This window comes from Tripterygium wilfordii, chromosome 5, assembly GCF_013401445.1.
Source record: "Tripterygium wilfordii isolate XIE 37 chromosome 5, ASM1340144v1, whole genome shotgun sequence".
Classification (NCBI taxonomy): Eukaryota; Viridiplantae; Streptophyta; class Magnoliopsida; order Celastrales; family Celastraceae; genus Tripterygium; species Tripterygium wilfordii.
The window spans coordinates 8,371,546-8,389,834 of NC_052236.1; the positions used below are offsets into that span (position 1 = coordinate 8,371,546).

At 39.3% G+C, this 18,289-nt stretch overlaps 5 protein-coding genes across 8 annotated transcripts; 3 read left to right on the plus strand and 2 right to left on the minus strand.

Annotated features, from left to right (window-relative positions):
• Positions 1-775: 775 nt before the first annotated feature.
• Positions 776-4,398, minus strand: LOC119999058. Of its 4 annotated transcripts, none has more exons than XM_038846561.1 (6): positions 4,258-4,398; positions 3,667-3,858; positions 1,713-2,969; positions 1,564-1,632; positions 1,283-1,481; positions 776-1,138 (listed from the first exon to the last, which is right to left on the minus strand). In XM_038846561.1, exons 2-6 carry the CDS (start codon positions 3,667-3,669, stop codon positions 1,068-1,070), a joined length of 1,599 nt encoding a protein of 532 aa, XP_038702489.1. In that variant the 5' UTR covers positions 3,670-3,858; positions 4,258-4,398; the 3' UTR covers positions 776-1,067. The 4 variants fall into 4 exon arrangements, with proteins under 4 accessions (XP_038702489.1, XP_038702492.1, XP_038702490.1 ...); XM_038846564.1 differs by having other exon boundaries at positions 1,713-2,960; positions 4,167-4,314; XM_038846562.1 differs by having other exon boundaries at positions 1,564-1,629; positions 4,167-4,314.
• Positions 4,399-5,330: 932 nt separating this feature from the next.
• On the plus strand, positions 5,331-6,209 carry LOC119998568. The gene is made up of 2 exons (XM_038845916.1): positions 5,331-5,538; positions 5,581-6,209. Exons 1-2 carry the CDS (start codon positions 5,331-5,333, stop codon positions 6,207-6,209), a joined length of 837 nt encoding a protein of 278 aa, XP_038701844.1.
• A 134-nt stretch (positions 6,210-6,343) lies between these two features.
• LOC119998110 lies at positions 6,344-7,457 on the minus strand. Its single transcript, XM_038845337.1, has 2 exons — positions 6,968-7,457; positions 6,344-6,883 (listed from the first exon to the last, which is right to left on the minus strand). Exons 1-2 carry the CDS (start codon positions 6,983-6,985, stop codon positions 6,578-6,580), a joined length of 324 nt encoding a protein of 107 aa, XP_038701265.1. The 5' UTR covers positions 6,986-7,457; the 3' UTR covers positions 6,344-6,577.
• A 6,444-nt stretch (positions 7,458-13,901) lies between these two features.
• LOC119998569 lies at positions 13,902-14,815 on the plus strand. Its single transcript, XM_038845917.1, has 2 exons — positions 13,902-14,340; positions 14,499-14,815. Exons 1-2 carry the CDS (start codon positions 13,902-13,904, stop codon positions 14,813-14,815), a joined length of 756 nt encoding a protein of 251 aa, XP_038701845.1.
• A 710-nt stretch (positions 14,816-15,525) lies between these two features.
• Positions 15,526-16,904, plus strand: LOC119998570. The gene is made up of 3 exons (XM_038845918.1): positions 15,526-16,207; positions 16,325-16,607; positions 16,673-16,904. The coding sequence occupies exons 1-3, from the start codon at positions 15,526-15,528 to the stop codon at positions 16,902-16,904; spliced, it is 1,197 nt and encodes a 398-aa protein (XP_038701846.1).
• The last annotated feature ends 1,385 nt before the right edge of the window (positions 16,905-18,289 follow it).

The window sequence follows — 18,289 nt, forward strand, 5'->3', positions numbered from 1 at the left end:
ATCACACATTTCCACTCCTTGTAGTACAGATACCAACTAATTCAGTACTCAGGGTAATTGGAGCCATTGTCAGTGTTGCAGGCCTGTATCTTGTTGTACGGGGCAAGAGCAAAGACTACAAATCCCCCTCCCAAACAAGTGATGAGCAACCAGCACCTACTAAAGAAACAATTGATCCAGAAAGCAACTGTGGATAACTCTAATCAAGATGTCATCACCATAAGGTGGCGTTGGGTTTTATCAAATGATCTGCCAGATTTCAATCAACACTACAGAATCAATATATGTTGGGTTTTTTTAATCTCCCATCCTAATGATTCTTTACATGATCTTCCAATCTTCCTACAAGCAAGTGCCCATTCTATAGTAACATTTTATGCCCTCTAATATCTAGTAATAACAAGGACCTCTGCCCTCCTTTTCATGGAGGATGTATATGAGAGAATAAATGGCCAACAATGAACTGAAAAGAATAGGGATAGTAATGATGTCTGCCATGTGACATTGAAAGAAAAAAAAAGGACATGACGACTAAGACTTATCCTCTGCAAGCTTGCGTTTAGATTAGTCTCATGCAAGCAAGATTAATTTGCAGAGGGAGAGAAATCAAAGGAGCATGATAATCATGGCCCTGTAAACCGGCCACCAAGGAAATGGAGATGGAAAAAGGAACCATTATAAAGCCCCCAATTGACTACAAAATATCCCACCACCATATTAAATTTTGGGCACATACATTGAAAATGCTAGTATTAATGAGAAAATACATCGCAAATCAGGAAAACATACTTAGATCAATTCTAAAGTTAATCTAGGTCAGATAATATTGAGAATAAAACTAACCTTGAAGTTTAAATCAGAGACATTGATTAGCTAAGACGAACATGTGATGATGGTAGGGGCAAAGCAAAAATACAAAAAAACGTGTTGTAAGAAGCAATTTTCTTCAGTTTCGAAAAACATTTAACATCACCATTAATGAGTACAAAAAAGATTTCGCAAAAAAGATAACTTCTGTACACAAAATATAGATTATGCTATGCTACCATACTTTAACAGGGATGCTTTTATGAAAATTGCTTCCCTTCATCCTTTCCATATATGCGCTGAAGTTCACGAGTAGCAGCTAAAAAGGACTCTGAAAAGGAGCAATACAAATACATTTGAGAAGATAATGTAGTGTTTCAAAATAATAAGACAAAAAATAATATTCCATTCCTTAAATCAAAAGCAAAGGAAGTGTGCCTCTGGCAACAAGATTAAGCTAGTTAGTTTGCCTCACCTTTCCAAAGGCGGAAAGACTTCTGATTGATAGGTGAACCAGTTATTGTTTGAATAACTTCAAACAACATATCCTGAGGTGTACTCCTAAGTTCTTGTACAACCCCATAAACAGTCTTCCCATTTTCGAAGTATATGTGATTATTTGGGTGTTTTGTTTTGCAACCAGCATGCCGCTCAAACTCATAAGCGTTGATAACCTGTATGAAGAGTTTATCAGTCCATTGGGAATGGAATCAATGGAATGTGCATTAAATGTACTGTTATGATGCACAAACTCACCTTTGAGAAATTACAAGACTGACATCCGCATAAATAACCGGAACCTTTTATAACACCACGGAGCTCCTTCTAACATTATATGAAGAACCAGACATGTCAACAAACAAAAAGTTAATCTGAAAGATGAATGTAAGAGTAATAATATGTACCTCTCGTGACCATACAATATACTTTACAGGAACCCCGTCTAGCATACCAGTGGATAGCAAACTTCTGACATTTGAAGGGAAATTGTTTGGTGGTACCTTCTTAGATGCTTTAAGGTCCTCTTTCTTCTTGGAAAAAGTTTCCGCCCCAGAAGCAGTTACATGGGCAGCGGATGCCATTGCTTCTGCATTTGATTTAGTTGATTCGTTCTCATTCACCGTTTCTGATCTCTGAATGGAAGGCTGACCCACCAACAGTTCATAAGTGTTATCTGTATTATCATCGTAGCCACCAAAGGATATTATCGTGCCCTCTCCCTCACTATAAGTGTGACCGATAACTAAATTATTGCTATCACCTTTGTTATATGTGTGGTCCATTGATAAGGAACCCGTATCAACCTTATTGTGGATGTGCCTCGTTGATATACTGTCATCATCTGCCTGGCAATAGGTTTGTCTTATTGACATGATATTGCTGTCGTCCCTGCTGAATGCTTGACCAATGGCTATCTTACCAATGTTACTGTCATTTTCTTTGTACATGGGCCCTATCGATATGTTTTCATTCCCCTTGTTAAAGAGCTTTACGAAAAAGTTATTTCCCCTATCACAGGAGTCACCTGTAGGCATCATATTGTCATTCCCTTTGTCATAAGCAAGACCCATTGATATAGAGCTTTCATCTCCCTTGTCATAAGCATCAGTGCCCGATATTGTGTCACTATCTAACCGACAATAGGCATGTCCCATTGCCACAGGCATTACATTCTCAGAGTCCTTAACCTGACTGACTTTCACTTTTCTAATCCCACCATGATTAAAACCAGATCTAGGATCATCCACCTTTTGTGAAATAGATAAACCAAATGAAGAATCACCAACAAATAGATCATTGATTGTCTTTCCCTCCATGCTGATTTTTCCTGTGCTAACAGGTGGAATGTTTCTATCCTCAAAATTGTCAGTACTAGGTGTCTCTGAATCAAAAAACCTCTCAGTCAATTGCCCAGAGAATGTGTGAAAACCGGGAACATGGCCCCATGGAGAAGCGTCAGAATTTAACAACCCCGTGAAAAAATTGTTGTTTGGAACTTCGACCGCCTGTTTCTTATTGGGGAAAAACTCTGCCTCAGGACCATCCATGGACCATAGATGAGAATGCTTTGGGTCGATTCTAGAAGAATTATCATAGTTCATCTCACCATCATTTGGACACTCGGTACCCTTCGCCATCAAAAAACTTTGATTCTGGAAAGACTATCAGTATCAGATATAATTACTTCTAAAGATACCGCACCATAGTTGAGAAACATTAAAAAATAAGCAAGTGATCATCAAGATAGCTTTCACTGCGTTAATTTAATTTCTCCTTCTCTTTCAGTCTTCCAAGGCTTCCCTTCTTATTTCTCTTAGAGCTCATAAAATTCGGACAAGAGTATCACCTCACAGTTTCAATGCATATTAACATAAACTCAACAAATAAACTCATAATTTGATTAGTTAGAGCCAATGGAAAGTGTTCAATCCAAAAAAGGTATTCACGACCTATCTTAGTTTGGCACCAGTTTAAGCTTGCCAGATTTTCCAAAGTGGACAAAATATCAGACAGCAATGGATTAAATCAAAATTTGGACACCTTTTTGAGGTTTTCATAGAGCAACAAATTATAAAAGCAAGTTTGGAAATTATATCCCAACTTCTTTTCATAAATAACCTCCAAGTCAAATTCTTTACAGAGCACATGATACATGCTAGATTTTATGAGAGTCATTAAAGCATCAAGAAAAGGACAGTGTTTTCCCAACAACATGTAAGCTCTCATATTTTGACATTAAAGCACACAAGAATCAGCAGGAGCCAGTAAGCAATCAAAATGATTTCTTCGCAAGGCCAATAGCAAAAATGCATACCCTGAAACTCATTCTAAAATAAAGCTAGCTGAATAGACAAATACCATTTTTATCCTTGTTTTGGCAGTGATCCTTCTCTGATTCAGTAATTGCACGTTGTTACATTGACCAATAGGACTGTTAAGATATGCCCTCTTCAAAATTCAGTCCAAGGAAACTGTTACTGACGATGACCACAAGTAAAACCCACAAGCCCCTACAGATGTTAAGCTCGCCACTTAATGTACAACATCAATCTGCCACAAAAAAATAAAGATCAGCAGCAGAAATGACTGAAAGAATCACCTCATTCTAACTTGACAACTATTTGGTCTACTCGAAATCGAAGGGGTGATTATATCTCAAATCTTCAAGACCGTTTTTTAATCAATAATCCAGGCAGCCGAGATCCATGCAACCAACCCTATTCACTGAAACAAACATTATTCCAAACAAATAATTGCACAACATTTTCTGGTATTGTATTTTCCTTTGTTTTCTCTTCCTCAGAACGAAAACGAAATAAGCTAGTATTAGGAACGTATGAGAACACCGAAACCCTAACCTTTTGATCCGGAGACCACCGTGTAAACCGAATAGATTAGATATATAAAGACCACACGATCCAAGACAGAGAATATCGGGCGCCGACTCACCAGTAATATGCCGGAGATGGTACGGTCAGGAGATCGCTGGGAGATCTAAAGAGCGGAAAGTAGTTTTGAGTTGAGGTTTTATTGGGTTTGGGTAATGGTAACTGGTAAGATGGCGACCCTCACGCTCACTACTAACCGACCGTATCTGGGCCCATACACGTGTAATCGTTTCGCAAGATCTTGTATATTTATTTGTTGGCGCCACTTTTTATGGTTTGTCTCAGGATTTAAGTTGTGTAAAATGATATATTAATATCATTTTCAAAACTAAGAGCACTCGCAACAGTTTCTCTATCCTTATCCCTATCCTGTCAGTGTTACAGTATCATTTTACAGTATAGAGAATCAATTTCAATATTGTGCACCCAGCAGATTCCTTATATTAAGTCTCTATATTATCAGAACTTGTAAATTTCAAAATTATAATTTTTTTCTAAACATTATTTGAATCACAACGTTAGTTTTTCCAAGAGTTTTTAACCAAGATATTTTTTTAAAAAATAAAAATAAAATATTTTGAAATTTGAATCACAACTGCTAATTTTTGAAATTCGAGATGTAACGGACACTTTTTTGAAATTCGAATTACAACGGCTAGTGTTTGAAATTCGAATTACAAACTCTATAAAAAAGGATGTTGCATAATTTAATTTCCAATATCCACTCAAATACTCTTGTGCTCTCTTTCATATTCTTCTTTTATCACCATGTTTAACTTTCTCCGAAGAAGACACAAAAATTTGCTCCTTGAGTCTACAGAAGAGGACGAGGTGCATGTTGAAGCTGAAAGTTCAAATTGCAAGTTGAAGAAAAGAGGAGGTTCTACTCCTGGCCGTGTCTTTATCGACCACAACAGGAAAGAAGGCCACGAGAAGTTAGTGCGTGACTACTTCTCTGCCAACCCGACATACAATGAAAAAAATTTCCGAAGGCGATATCGTATGAGCCGTGATTTGTTCAATCGCATTCATGAAGGTGTTGTTTCTTATGACAACTATTTCGTTCAATCTCGAGATGCTGCGAATAAGGGTGGGTTATCTTCATTGTAGAAAGTTACTGCAGCTCTTAGAATGATGGCCTATGGAGTATCCGCTGATATGATTGATAAAAATCTAAGGATAGCTGAAAGTACCGCAAATGAGGCGATGAAAAAGTTTGTTGAAGCAGTGATCATCGTTTTCGGCGAACGCTACCTGAGGCAACCTAATTCTACTGATATTGCCAGGTTGCTTCAGCTACATGAGGATCGTGGATTCCCTGGAATGCTTGGTAGCTTAGATTGTATGCACTGGACATGAAAGAATTGTCCAAGTGTGTGAAAAGGTCATTACTCTGGCCATCATAAAGAAGCAACTTTAATCTTGGAGGCTGTAGCATCTCGCGATCTATGGATATGGCATTCATTCTTTGGACTTCCAGGATCGCTCAATGACATAAACGTTCTTGAGTGTTCCCCTTTGTTCACAGACATCATCAATGGTCGTGCTCCACCAGTGAACTTTGTTATAAACAATCATCATTATGATATGCGTTATTATCTTGGAGATGGTATCTATCCACAGTGGTCAACAATTGTGAAAACAATTCCGATGCCTCAAACCATGAAAGCTAAAAATTTTGCTCAAGCTCAAGAAAGTGCCAGGAAGGATGTTGAACATACATTTGGTGTTCTCCAAGCACGTTTCCACATCATTCGTCAAGGGTGTCGGTATTTCAAAATAGCGACGTTGAAGAATATCATGAAAGTATGTGTGATATTACATAACATGATCGTGGAAGATGAGCGTGACATGTTCAAGTCAATTGAGAATGGTAAGTATTACCTGCTTGAAGAAGTAGATATCAGCGAGCTTGATCGTAACGATGCTGAATATCATTATGATTTTGATCAATTCATCAAAGGGCGTCAGAAGCAAAAAAGAGCATTCATCGTCGTCTTCAAGAGGATCTAGTGGAACACTTGTAGGAAGTGCGTGGAAATGTCGAGTAAAAGTAAAAGAAAATTTAATTCAAGTTCAATAACAATCCTCATTTCAATGATAATATAAGTTCACGATTCAACTTAAATTAATGTCTAGAAAAATGTTGTTACACATTCTCATTTCGAAAAATATCTTTCGAATATCTTCTTTTGCTTCATTTCCACGAACTTGTGTTGCATTTCACTCAAGTTGGTTGTATCAACCGTCAAGAGCTTTTCCTCTCCCCATTCTTGATCAAGCTTGATTTTCTCCCTCTTCATCTCCATTAGCTCATCCATCTTCTTTGTATCTTCAACTACAACTTCCATCCTTTGGTCATGCCTTTTTTGAAGCATTTCTCATGAATGACGGAAATTGACGGAAGCTGTTGACTCTTCACTATCTTCAACTTTCATCTTTTTCTTCCGCCTTTGCTCTTTCTCCGTTTTCCTCCCAATAGGCCTATTCGGCTCCACATGCCCCGATGGTATATCATCATCCCCGATTGTATAACATTCCGTTGATGCTGGAATGTTTCTTCTACTTGTAGGTAGAACAACTTCGGTCATCCATTTGTGTGAGTTCTTCAAGACGTTGTAGCAATGAAGTAGTTTGAAACTTTTTTCTTTCTCTTCTAGAGCCCATGTTTTCAAAGCTTCATTTAGCTGTAATGAAATTGTAAAAATATGAATTAGTCGAATTGAATTATCAAAATGCAACAAACAATATCACAGGGTAAGAGGAAACACCTTGTCTTTCTCTCCCATGCCACTAGGATGTGCGTTCTCAATATTTTGAACAATACTAGAAAATTTCAAACACTTGGTCCGAATAACACTAAAGCGATTCACGATTGACTTATCACTACGAGGAGGATATGACTTTGCATTCTCATAATACTCACGCCAAACACGAATCCAATATTGCTCCTTTGCTTGATCCGTCCCGGTAATTGCATCTTCACTAGTGTGCTCCCAAGCCGCAATTAGAATAAGGTCTTCTTGAACCGTATATTCTCAGTTTTCTTTGGCTTCACCTTGTTATTATTCACATCAACCATGGGGGAATCCATAACAGGCATGCTCATTCTAAAATCAATAGAAATCAATAGAATAAGGCCTTTAAGATATGAAGAACATTTTTGTATCAAAGAATTGAGAGCCAGAAAATCAAAACCAATACCAACACTAAAAATGACCAGCCCTAAATTAATAAAAATCAGTATCATTATAAAACATTGACCTCACAGGATCCATATAGGTAATAAAGTATCTTAATATTGTTGATATTAGTCAAGAATATCATTTGGATTTCATTGCTCGGTATCTTATAACGATTGAGTTGCAGTGAGTGAATAGAAACCATAGCAGATTAACCTGCAGGATCAATACATGCATCAAAAAGAGAAAACTCATAGCAGATACAGAAAAACACTTACACGACTTAGGGTTTGCAGGGAGTGAACGCGAGGCACGATTGAGGGATTAAGGATGATTGAGCACGAGAACCGTGACAGAGGCAGGGACCAAACATGAATCACGATTGAGCACGGCTGAGCACGAGAGAGAGCGAATCGAGGAGAGAGAGTGAATTGGGGAAAGATCACGAACACGAGAGAGAAGAGTGCGAGAGAAAGGAACACGAGAGACGAAAATTGACCCCTGCTAGTGCTCGGCTTATGTGGCAGGAAAGAGACAATATTTTGAGAGTAAAAAAATGTTTAGGGACCGGTCTTTTGCTTCTTCTTTGAAGAGTGAAAAATAATTTATATAATGGTTTAGATATTCAATTGAAGATAGGGAAGCCATTGGGAAGTGGTTTTTTTGGCATATTATCTATATATGGGGATAGAGAGGAGATTGGGGAAGCCATTGGGAGTGCTCTTAGATATTTATGTTCACTCCAAAAAACGTTATCACACATAAATTCATTTTTATTTTTATAATTATTTAAATCATTTAAATTTTATCTAATTCATTTTTTTTTGTTCTTTTTTCAAAGAGATTTAGATCGAATATGATTTATCTCTCGTGTTACTTTCTGTCTATGCTACATCTCTCTCATCTCACTACATCTCCTCTATCTACTGCATCTCTCTCATCACTGCATCTCTCTCTCTCTCCCCCTATTACATCTTTCTCTCCCCCTACTGCATCTCTCTCTCTTATTACTACATCTTTCTCTTTATCTCTCATATCTTTTTTTTTGTGGTCGTTTTGGTTCAAATATGACTGAGCATTGTGCGTTTCTATGAAGGGATTCCAACGATTGTGGTGGTGTGGTGAACCGCCGTCGAAATAGGCCGGATTTGAAGTTTTTTCAAAACAGTTACATTAGCAAACCAATGTTACCATTTTAAAACAGCAACATTTGCCAACCAATGTTACTGTTTAAAAATGGACATATCCGGTGGTCGTTTTGGACCATATATGGTTGGACGTTGTGTGCTTCATTGAGGGGAGTCCAACGGTGATGGTGGTATGGTGAAGCGCCATCGAAATCGGCCAAATTTAAAGGTTTTTTCCAAATAATAACATTAGCCGACAAATGTTACTATTTTGAAACAGTAACATTGGCTGACCAATGTTACTATTCTTAAGCAGTCATATCCGGTGGTTGTTTTGGGTCGTATTTGGCTGGGCATTATGCTTCTCAATGAGTGGAGTCCAACGGTAGTGGTGATGTAGCCAACCGTCGTCGATATAGGCCGGATCTGAGGCTTTTGTCTTGCGGTGGTCGCTGCTTTCCAATCATTTTCTGGCCAAATGGATGATCGTTGGTGGTGGTGGAAGGTCATAGTATGTACGTGTTGATGTGAGCTTCAGTTTAGGTTGGATACCAACGGGCAATAATAAAGAGAGAGGAGGGAGAAAGAGAAGAGAAGTGTAGTTTTTATGGGAGGAAGAAGACAATGGTAAGAAAGTAATTGGCATACTAGTGATACCTTAGAGGGATAAAGTTTTTTGGACTGGATCTAAGTGTCCAAAAGTTTCACAAGTGGTTCCGGCTTGGAATGAATTTTCCCTTTAAGTTGAGCTATCTTTTTTTTTTCTTCAATTTTTTTTAATCAAGAAGAATATCATATTAGATTATAGATCTAAACTCATGTCGCCAACCTCATATTTATAGAAATTTTATACTTAACGACATGATAAGTTGTGTCAAATCTTAGTGTGTGACTACAATGGTATTTTTTTCAATGGAAATTGAACTCAGAACCTTCCGAGCCCAGCACGTGGCCACAATGAAACGACCTAATTGACATGTAAGGGGGGCTTTGCCTATAAAAACTCATCGATTAGGACATACCCAACCAATGTGGTATATTTGTTCTTAACACTCCCTCACACTTGTGGGTTAGGTTATGCCGGAAGCAACAAATGCAATAAAGGCTACGTCCAATAAGGCCGAATTGCTCTGATACCATATTAGAAATTCACACCTCAATACATGTCAACTATATTATCCACTTTGGGATTTTGGTTCCCATGAATACATCGGGTTATCCTCACGGGTTTGTTCCTCATGAGCCCAGCAACTGAGCCTTGGCCCAAATCACTTAAGCTCATGAAAAGACCTAATTGACATGTAAGGGTGGGCTTTGCCCATATAAAGTTATAAACCCATCGGTTGTACCTAAACGATGTGATATTTTGTTCTTAATAGAGTGAATTAGTATAATTCATACCATTTTGCGTTACTTCCCTTGTAAAAAAAGTTAGTACTTAAAATAGAAATATATTAAAATTTTCACTCCGTCTTTGTAAACTTCTCCTCTCCACTCCATCTTCGTCTCCTTCTCAACTTTGTAGTACTCTATCTTAATCAACGTCCCATTCTCTCTGGTTCAACTAGCTTGCCCCAACTCACTGCCCAAGTCACTGCACCTCAGCGCCGGCCAAGGAAATTTGTCTAAGGTATTGGTTGTTGCGATTTGATTTCACAGATGTTGATGCGATTCCTTCGAGTATTGATTACGATTGTGTCTTTTTCAACCTCATGTTTTAGTTTTTGTGTTGTTGTTTGTCTTCCAAAGTGAGCCTTGTCAATTGATTTTAGGTTTTTATTTTAATTGATTCTCTCCTGTTTATTTTTGGTCTTATTTTACTCTTTTTTAATTTATCTTATGTTGAGGATTTACTATTCTATGCTTGAAAATAATTGTGTGCTTGCAGCTTTTCTTAAATTGAAATTGATCCACAATGAAGATTTAGTTATGACTACAATTTATCTTTTATCTATCTCACTATATGGTGAAAATGTTGAGAGGCCGCTACAATGGGAGAAAATATTAAATAAGAGTTAAGCATCACGTCATCATCTTATGTGACGCGCATACTCTACTGATGGCACGACACATATAGGAAATAATCTCATTCAGCAAAATGCCAGATAAACCATTTTTTGTTTCCTGCTCAACACTTTATTTTCTACAATTTATTTTTGTTTATTTTTTTTCTCAATTTTTTTAAATTCATTTGTAAATAGTAAAGAGGAGAACACGATAGTGAGAACACTCTGTGTCTTCCGCTATTGACGGTGGCTGCGACATACAAGTGAATCGTAGATATTGTAAAATGTATTTTTTGGATGTGCATTTTTGTTAAATGAGACCACGTCTTCATTTATTTGGTTGTTTGAATCTTTTTTTGAAGTTATGGGAAACAAAGCTCCTAAGACCGAATTCATCGATCAAGATTAAGCTATATCAAATGCTACTGAAAAGTGTTTCTCAATACTTGTCATTGCATGAGTGTCATATTGCAAAGAATTTTGCTACAAATATATATTTGTGAATATAACTTTTCCCCATATCATGGACACCATGTCCTTTCTTGGTACATATCAAGTGAAACGTTCATTAACTTTATAAAACCTCTACTAATAATTTGCATGTATTACCCTACCATTCTTATGACTAAATGAAGCAAAGTATTTGACAATTTCATACTAAATTGATCACTGTAGGTGCCAAAAATGGTGTGGCCTCACATGGTCATGTAACGACAAATCTAGTTGGACCATCTGGATTCACAAACCTAACCACTACAGTTAGGCCCGACCTAAAGCCCACCTTGAGGCTCATATATAACCTTTACATCACTGCTAAGTAATGTAACAGTCATCTGACACTATATCTGACATATCGTCTGACACTTGCTGCTACTATCTTATAGTCTATTTACTTTACTATGTTCATAGTAACCTTTCCCTAACAAACATGAACTAGGTTTCAAGACATCTTTACTGTATTGGCGGCCGTGTAGAGGCGCCAATATAGTAAGGGCGCTGGCACTTACGAGCGCCACTTCATGGACTACTTTTCCTGTAAAGCAGTTTCTGTCAATCTAGTTTACGGTCGACATTTATGGATGTGACAAGCTCATATCCCTATGTATGACTTTCTTTCATATACATATCTATTCATTAATTATCGCCTACAATTCAACCCATATCCTCATCGACATTTGTCTTGTTCATTTCATATTGTTACTTTATCATTTTACCTATCTATCAACCCTGACACAACCGAGATAATAGATTTTTCATACATCTCCTATATACAAGTTGGTCCAATGAGACAAGTGGAATAAACACACAATTCCCGAGGTTGATCTTCATTCTTCTATAAGTACCCCCCTCCATCCATATGCGGGGGATCGAGCAATTTCCAACCTAGAGAATACAAAAAACAGTTTTTACCAACCCTTCACAAAATACACTCAGACAAAACACCAGAATCATAGCTGGTCTTCCATCTCCGATAAACACTAATTTAATCGTCGGAGCCTCCACGACCGGCACCACCCAAACCGGTTAAGGAGCTTTTGCGGTTGTTCTTGTTGTAACGTTTGCAGGATTCAAAGTTACAGACGGACCCCACAGAGATAAAAGTTGACCTTTCAATGACTGTATCAATTTGCCCTACAATTTGGCACGCCAGATAGGGGGACTTTTGCAAGCATTTAATCAAGAAGATTTCACAACAACTTCCAATTATGGCTGATACCATTGAAGCCACTAACAAGCAACTGATGAAATTCATGCAAGCTATGAGAGAAGACATCTGTAGAAATAAAGAGCAGATGGATGCGTGATTAGAATCAATGGCTAACGATAATGCAGCGCTCCGCGAAGAGATGTTACAACTCAGAAATCAAAACACTTCCCAAGGTCGTGATCCTGTTTCAATCCAAATTCCACCTTTCCCCCACCTTGAACAAACACCACCTAGAAACCCTTTGCCTTACCCTCTAAATGCCCAGTTCGTTCCTGGAACCACCCTTAGCGGATATGATGCTTCTACCTCAAGAGGTAAAGATCCCACGATAGAAGAGATTCAGTAAAACGTCAATAGGGATGCTCCCGTAGATCTGACAAATTCTCCTAGAAGTAGGCCTCCACAACCACCACGTTTTCCTGCTACACCTTTCACAGGACCCACTATAGCTTCTGTTGCTCAGGCAGCTATAGCCAAGTAGATTATCGAGTTGAGGGGAGATATAGATAAGTTAACAAAAGCACCTCCCGCCTGGGCAAAAATCAATGCTAATTGCTATATGGGGATACCGTTTGTCGACAGTATATACCAAACGGATTTGCCGCACAGGTTCAGTGTGCCGAGTATGAAGTTGTACAATGGGAATGATGATCCCGAGGATCATGTGGCCCATTACAAATTGAAGATGAGTGCGATCGCTATACCTTATGGGATGCATGAGACGTGCATGTGCAAAGGATTCAAAGAAACTCTTACTAGTTCTGCCCTGTGTTGGTATATTAACTTATCCAACGGTAGCATCGCTTCTTTCTAGAAGCTAATCGAGACTTTTATGATACAGTTCTCAAGCAGCCGCAAGATCCATAAATGTTCTGATGACTTATATCGACTGCCACAGCGAGTGGGAGAATCCCTCCATGATTTCTTGGCTAGGTTCAATACGGAGAAGGTATCTATACCTTACTGCAATCTGGGGACTGCTATACAAGCACCCCGGAGTTGTCTTCTCCCTGATGGGGAGTTTTGTGAAGGACTCACAAAGTGTGACATAAGGAGCTACGAAAAAGCTCTTGTTAAAGCCACTGTGTTTGTTCAATGGGAGGAGGATGCAAGGAGAAAACCATCCCATCCCCCTAGAGAAGAGAAAAGCGAAGATAAACGTCCTAAGAAGGAGCAATCCACCATTGGCGAGCCTAGCAATAATTGGCGCTCCTGCAAGTCTAGAGCATCCGATTATGCAAAAAACTGTCCGGATTATCCCCTTCGGATACACCAAGTCGAGGTTGTGCAAGTTTTGAAAAAGATGGACAATGAAGTAAAGTGACCATCAAAGAAAGAAACCGAAGGGTGGAAGGACCCTAAGAAGTGGTGCGATTTTCATCAAGATATTGGGCACACCACTCCTGACTGTAGAGGCCTCAAGTACGAGGTGGATTACCTGCTGAAAAAAGGTCATTTGAGAGTTACTATCCGAACGAGGTAGAGCTATCTGGGAAAAGAGGAAAGTTGATGACCCAGAGGCGTAACCACCGCTACCATTAGCCACGCAAACTTACTGTGTAATCTCTGGAGGTTCAGAGATTAGTGGGCTTTCCCATACCTCAGCTAAGAAGCATGGGAAAGAAGCGGCGAACCCAGCCGCTAAAATGGCATGATCTGTAGGGACTTTCACTAACCAAGTGATGGTCTTTACTGATGACGAAGCTACCCAACTTCTACATCCGCACCATGATGCTTTGGTGAGTACGTTTCAGGTTACAAACATTAATCTAAAGCGAATTTTGATTGACAACGGAAGTTCAGCCAATGTATTATTTTTGGCTACATATAAAGGGATGGGTCTGGATGAGACCTTGATACTGCGGAAGTCGACGACACTCATTGGGTTTAATGGCAAGGTGAACCATTCATTGGGTGAAGTTGTGTTGCCCATTTCTGCCCTAGGATTGAACAAGCAGACCAGGTTCTCCATTGTGGATTCACCTTCTGCTTATAATGCCATTCTGGGACGCCCTTGGTTGCATGCCATAAGGGTCGTACCCTCCACTTATCACCAAGTCCTACGCTACCCCACCAATGGTGGCGTTAGGGAAATCTTGGGGGATCAACACTCTTCTAAGAGTTGCTACAAAACCACCATGAGGAGCAAGAATGAGTCCTCATAGCAGCTACAGAATCAGGCACCTGGTCTGCAGCTAGATGAGCCAAGAATGGAGAAGCTTGACGAGGTACATATCCATCTTGACTTTCCAGATCATAAAGCCTTGATTGGAGCGCAGCTGCCTGTTTATCTACGAGAAAGATTGATCCAATTCTTATAGCAGCATCACGATTGTTTTACGTGGAGCTGTGGAGCCATACAGATATGACTGGGATAGATCCTGAGGTCGTGATGCATCAGCTCAAAGTTAATCCTGAATATCCTTCTGTTAAGCAGAAGAGAAGGAAATTCGCTCCTGAACAAAACCTAGTGATTAATGAAGAAGTTCAGAAGCTGTTAGACAATGGGTCTGTAGTGGAGGTACAGTACCATGACTGGCTAGCTAACATCATCGTCGTGAGGAAAAAAAAATGGCAAGTGGAGAGTCTGTATTGACTTCATAGATTTGAACAAAACTTGCTCGAAAGATTCATTCCCACTACCACATATTGACATGACAACTGATCATGAGTTGCTAAGTTTTATGGATGCTTTTTCTGGATACAATCAGATTTTGATGCATCCGGAGAATCAGAAGAAGACGGCCTTCATAACTGAAAGGGGAATTTATTGCTATAAGGTGATGCCCTTCGGATTGAAGAATACCGAAGCCACGTACCAGCGATTGGTGAACAAAATTATCTCGAAATATCTGGGGGACACTATGGAGGTATACATCGATGTCATGTTGGTAAAATCATTGGCTGCTGACCAACACCTCGAACATCTCAAACAAGCATTTGATTTGCTGATCAAGTATAATATGAAGTTGAATCCCACCAAGTGTTCCTTTGGAGTGGCATCTGGGAAGTTTCTAGGGTACATGGTCACGAAGCCAGGAATTGAGGCCAACCCAGATCAGATTCGGTTTGAACATCCTTTCCCCGACTTGTGTCAAGGATATTCAGAGACTTAATGGAAGAGTAGCGGCGCTCAGTCGTTTTATCTCCAGATCATCCGATAAATGTTGTCATTTTTTCTCTACTTTGAGGAAATCTATTAACTACGAATGGACGCCTGAGTGCGAGGATGCTTTGAACCAGTTGAAAGCCTACCTTACGTCCCCTCCATTATTGTCTAAACCTAAAATCGGGGAGCAATTGTACATGTACTTGGCTGTCTCTAGGGTAGCAGTCAGTGCAGTTTTAATCAAGGAAGAAGATAAGAAGCAGTTGCCAGTGTACTACGTGAGTAAGAGTTTACTGGATTCAGAGACCAAGTATAGTTTGCTGGAGAAGCTGGCTTTAGCTTTCGTGATTGTAGCCAGGAAGTTGAGGCCATATTTTCAATGTCATTCGATCGTAGTAGTGACCAACTTTCCCTTAAGAAGTATTCTGCATAGACCTGAGTTTTTTGGAAGAATAATCAAGTGGGGGGTGGAGCTTAGTGAGTATGACATCACGTATCAGCCCAGAACAGTAGATTTCATAGCTGACTTTGCTCCATCAATACAGCCAGAGGCAGACAAAGAACTACTTTGCATGGTAGGTCAAGCACCAAAGGTTTGGACCCTATATGTAGATGACTCTAGTAATGTCAGAGGCCGTGGTATGGGGATTGTGTTGATTTCCCCAGAAGGGAGTGTGATTCAACGGGCAGTTAGATGTGGTTTCTATGCAACCAATAATGAAGCAGAGTATGAAGCTCTGATCATTGGTATGATGTTGGCTAAGGAACTTAGAGTAACAAGTTTGAAGGTTCACTCGGATTCACAGCTGATAGTGAATCAGTTTTTAGGATCTTACCAAGCCAAAGATCCCACGATGACTTGCTATTTGGAGTATGCAAGTCACCCAACCCCAAAATAGGGTACCCCTTGGAGCACTCCAAATTGAAAAAAGATATCCCTAAATAGGTTTTCACCCATTTTGGAGTTAGTGAAGGAATTGCAACTGGCATTCATAGAGTTTTCTATAACTCAAATTCCACGTGCGGAGAATTCATATGCAGACGCACTAGCCAACCTTGGGTCATCAATCCAAACAACCCAAGGACAGACGATTCCACTAGTACATTTGAAGTGGCCATCGATCAAAAGTCAGAAGGGTTCAGAAGATCAGAATAACAATGAAGTCTTCCCGGTTAGCGTGGACCAGACACGGATGACTCCATTTATCCAGTACTTGGTTGATGGTATTTTGCCGACAGAGAAGAACGAATCAAGACGCTTGCTCACCAAAGCTGCACGGTACACAGTATGTGATGGGCAGTTATACAAAAGGTCTTATTCAGGTCCTTTACTACGGTGTGTAGATTCAACGCAGCCCAGTATGTACTTGCAGAGTTGCATGAAGGGGAATGCGGTAACCATTCTAGAGGAAGAAGTTTGACTCATCGTGCATTGACGACTGGGTACTATTGGCTAACAATGAGGTCAGACGCGATTGATTATGTAGGCGATGTGACAAATGCCAAAGATTTGCTCAGATTCCTCATATACCTCCAGAAAGACTCACTCCTATTATGGCGCCTTGACCCTTCATGAAATGGGGAATGGATATAGTTGGGCCCTTGCCTAAGGCATCAAGTCAGCAACAATACTTTCTAGCAATGACAGATTACTTCACCAAATGGATAGTGGCTGAGTCTTATTCATTGATTAAAGATCTTGATATGAAGAAGTTTGTCTGGAAGAACATTATTTGTAGATTTAGAGTGCCCAAAGAAATTGTGACAGATAACGGGCCACAGTTTGCTAGTCACAAATTTTAGGAGTTTTGCGTAAATTGGGGAATAAAGTTGGATTTTGCAACGCCAAGACATCCACAGTGCAACGGTCAAGCGGAAGCATCCAACAAAACCTTGATGAAAACCCTGGAGAAGAGTTTGGAAAAGGCTAAGGGAGCTTGTGCTGATGAATTACCTGGAGTGTTGTCGCCTACAGGGGAAACTCCTTTTTCTCTTGCTTTTGGATTTGAGGCTGTTATACCAGTCGAAGTTGGGCTTCCATCTGCCAGATTCCAGTGGACAAATGAACAGTGAAATTAGCAAGAGCTGAATGATCAGTTGGATACAATTGATGAGCTCAGAGACGGAGCGCTCACACGAACAGCAGCTTATCGTGACAAATTATCAAGGTATTTTAACAAGAATGTCCGAACCAGAACATTCGAGGAAGGAGATAGGGTGCTTCGAAAAGTCTTTGAGAATACCAGAGAACTGAATGTCGGGAAGTTGGGTCCAAACTGGGAAGGCCCATATTTGATTGACAGAGTACTAGGGAATGGCGCTTATAAGCTACGCAAAGAGAGCGGTGAAACGATCTTACATCCTTGGAACGTCATTCATCTAAAGTTGTACCATTCCTAAAACTCTGACTTTCTGTCTTTATACTGTTATCACTTTTTGTATGAATTTCTTTGAATGTCTTTAATATTTAACTTGTACTACAGTCCATAGTAATCTCTCTGTTAATAATATATGGACTAATTTAAGCATCGGAGTGTCGATGGGAGTCCCATCGACTACCTTTGATGGTTCTTTTGAGTGCAGGAACTGAGTAGTGTGAATTTTTGCAATTCAGTAAGGTGTTCAAGCGCCAAAATATTGGGGCGCCATCGTTACAGATAAGCTTTTTTAATTAATGAATTTTTATTCTTTCTACTTATTAAAGCTTTATTGTTTATCATTTTGCAATTTCTACTATTTGCGGTATAAATATAAATAATCATAACAAACAGTATTAACAAAAAGTCATAATTTTATTGAAAATTTAAGTTTTGTTACATAGAACTTTCAAGACCATAGATTTAAATTTTCGTTTATTTTTTCTACAATCTCCTTAATCAAAACAGAGAGATTAAGGAGAGAGTCTTGAAGTTTTTGAACATCTAGTTCCATGGCTCGCGTTTACGCGAGTTCGTGGAGCTA

Coding starts and splice junctions, on each gene's coding strand:
- LOC119999058 (XM_038846561.1), bottom strand. Junction 1,482..1,563: donor AGTCTTGTAATTTCTCAAAG/GTGAGTTTGTGC, acceptor CTCTTCATACAG/GTTATCAACGCTTATGAGTT. Junction 1,139..1,282: donor GTCTTTCCGCCTTTGGAAAG/GTGAGGCAAACT, acceptor GCTCCTTTTCAG/AGTCCTTTTTAGCTGCTACT.
- LOC119998568 (XM_038845916.1), top strand. CDS start 5,331: ATGGCCTATGGAGTATCCGCTGATATGATTGATAAAAATCTAAGGATA. Junction 5,539..5,580: donor AATGCTTGGTAGCTTAGATT/GTATGCACTGGA, acceptor GTGTGTGAAAAG/GTCATTACTCTGGCCATCAT.
- LOC119998569 (XM_038845917.1), top strand. CDS start 13,902: ATGGTCTTTACTGATGACGAAGCTACCCAACTTCTACATCCGCACCAT. Junction 14,341..14,498: donor GGATCAACACTCTTCTAAGA/GTTGCTACAAAA, acceptor ATTGGAGCGCAG/CTGCCTGTTTATCTACGAGA.
- LOC119998570 (XM_038845918.1), top strand. CDS start 15,526: ATGTACTTGGCTGTCTCTAGGGTAGCAGTCAGTGCAGTTTTAATCAAG. Junction 16,208..16,324: donor TTGCTATTTGGAGTATGCAA/GTCACCCAACCC, acceptor TGGCATTCATAG/AGTTTTCTATAACTCAAATT. Junction 16,608..16,672: donor TTGCTCACCAAAGCTGCACG/GTACACAGTATG, acceptor TACGGTGTGTAG/ATTCAACGCAGCCCAGTATG.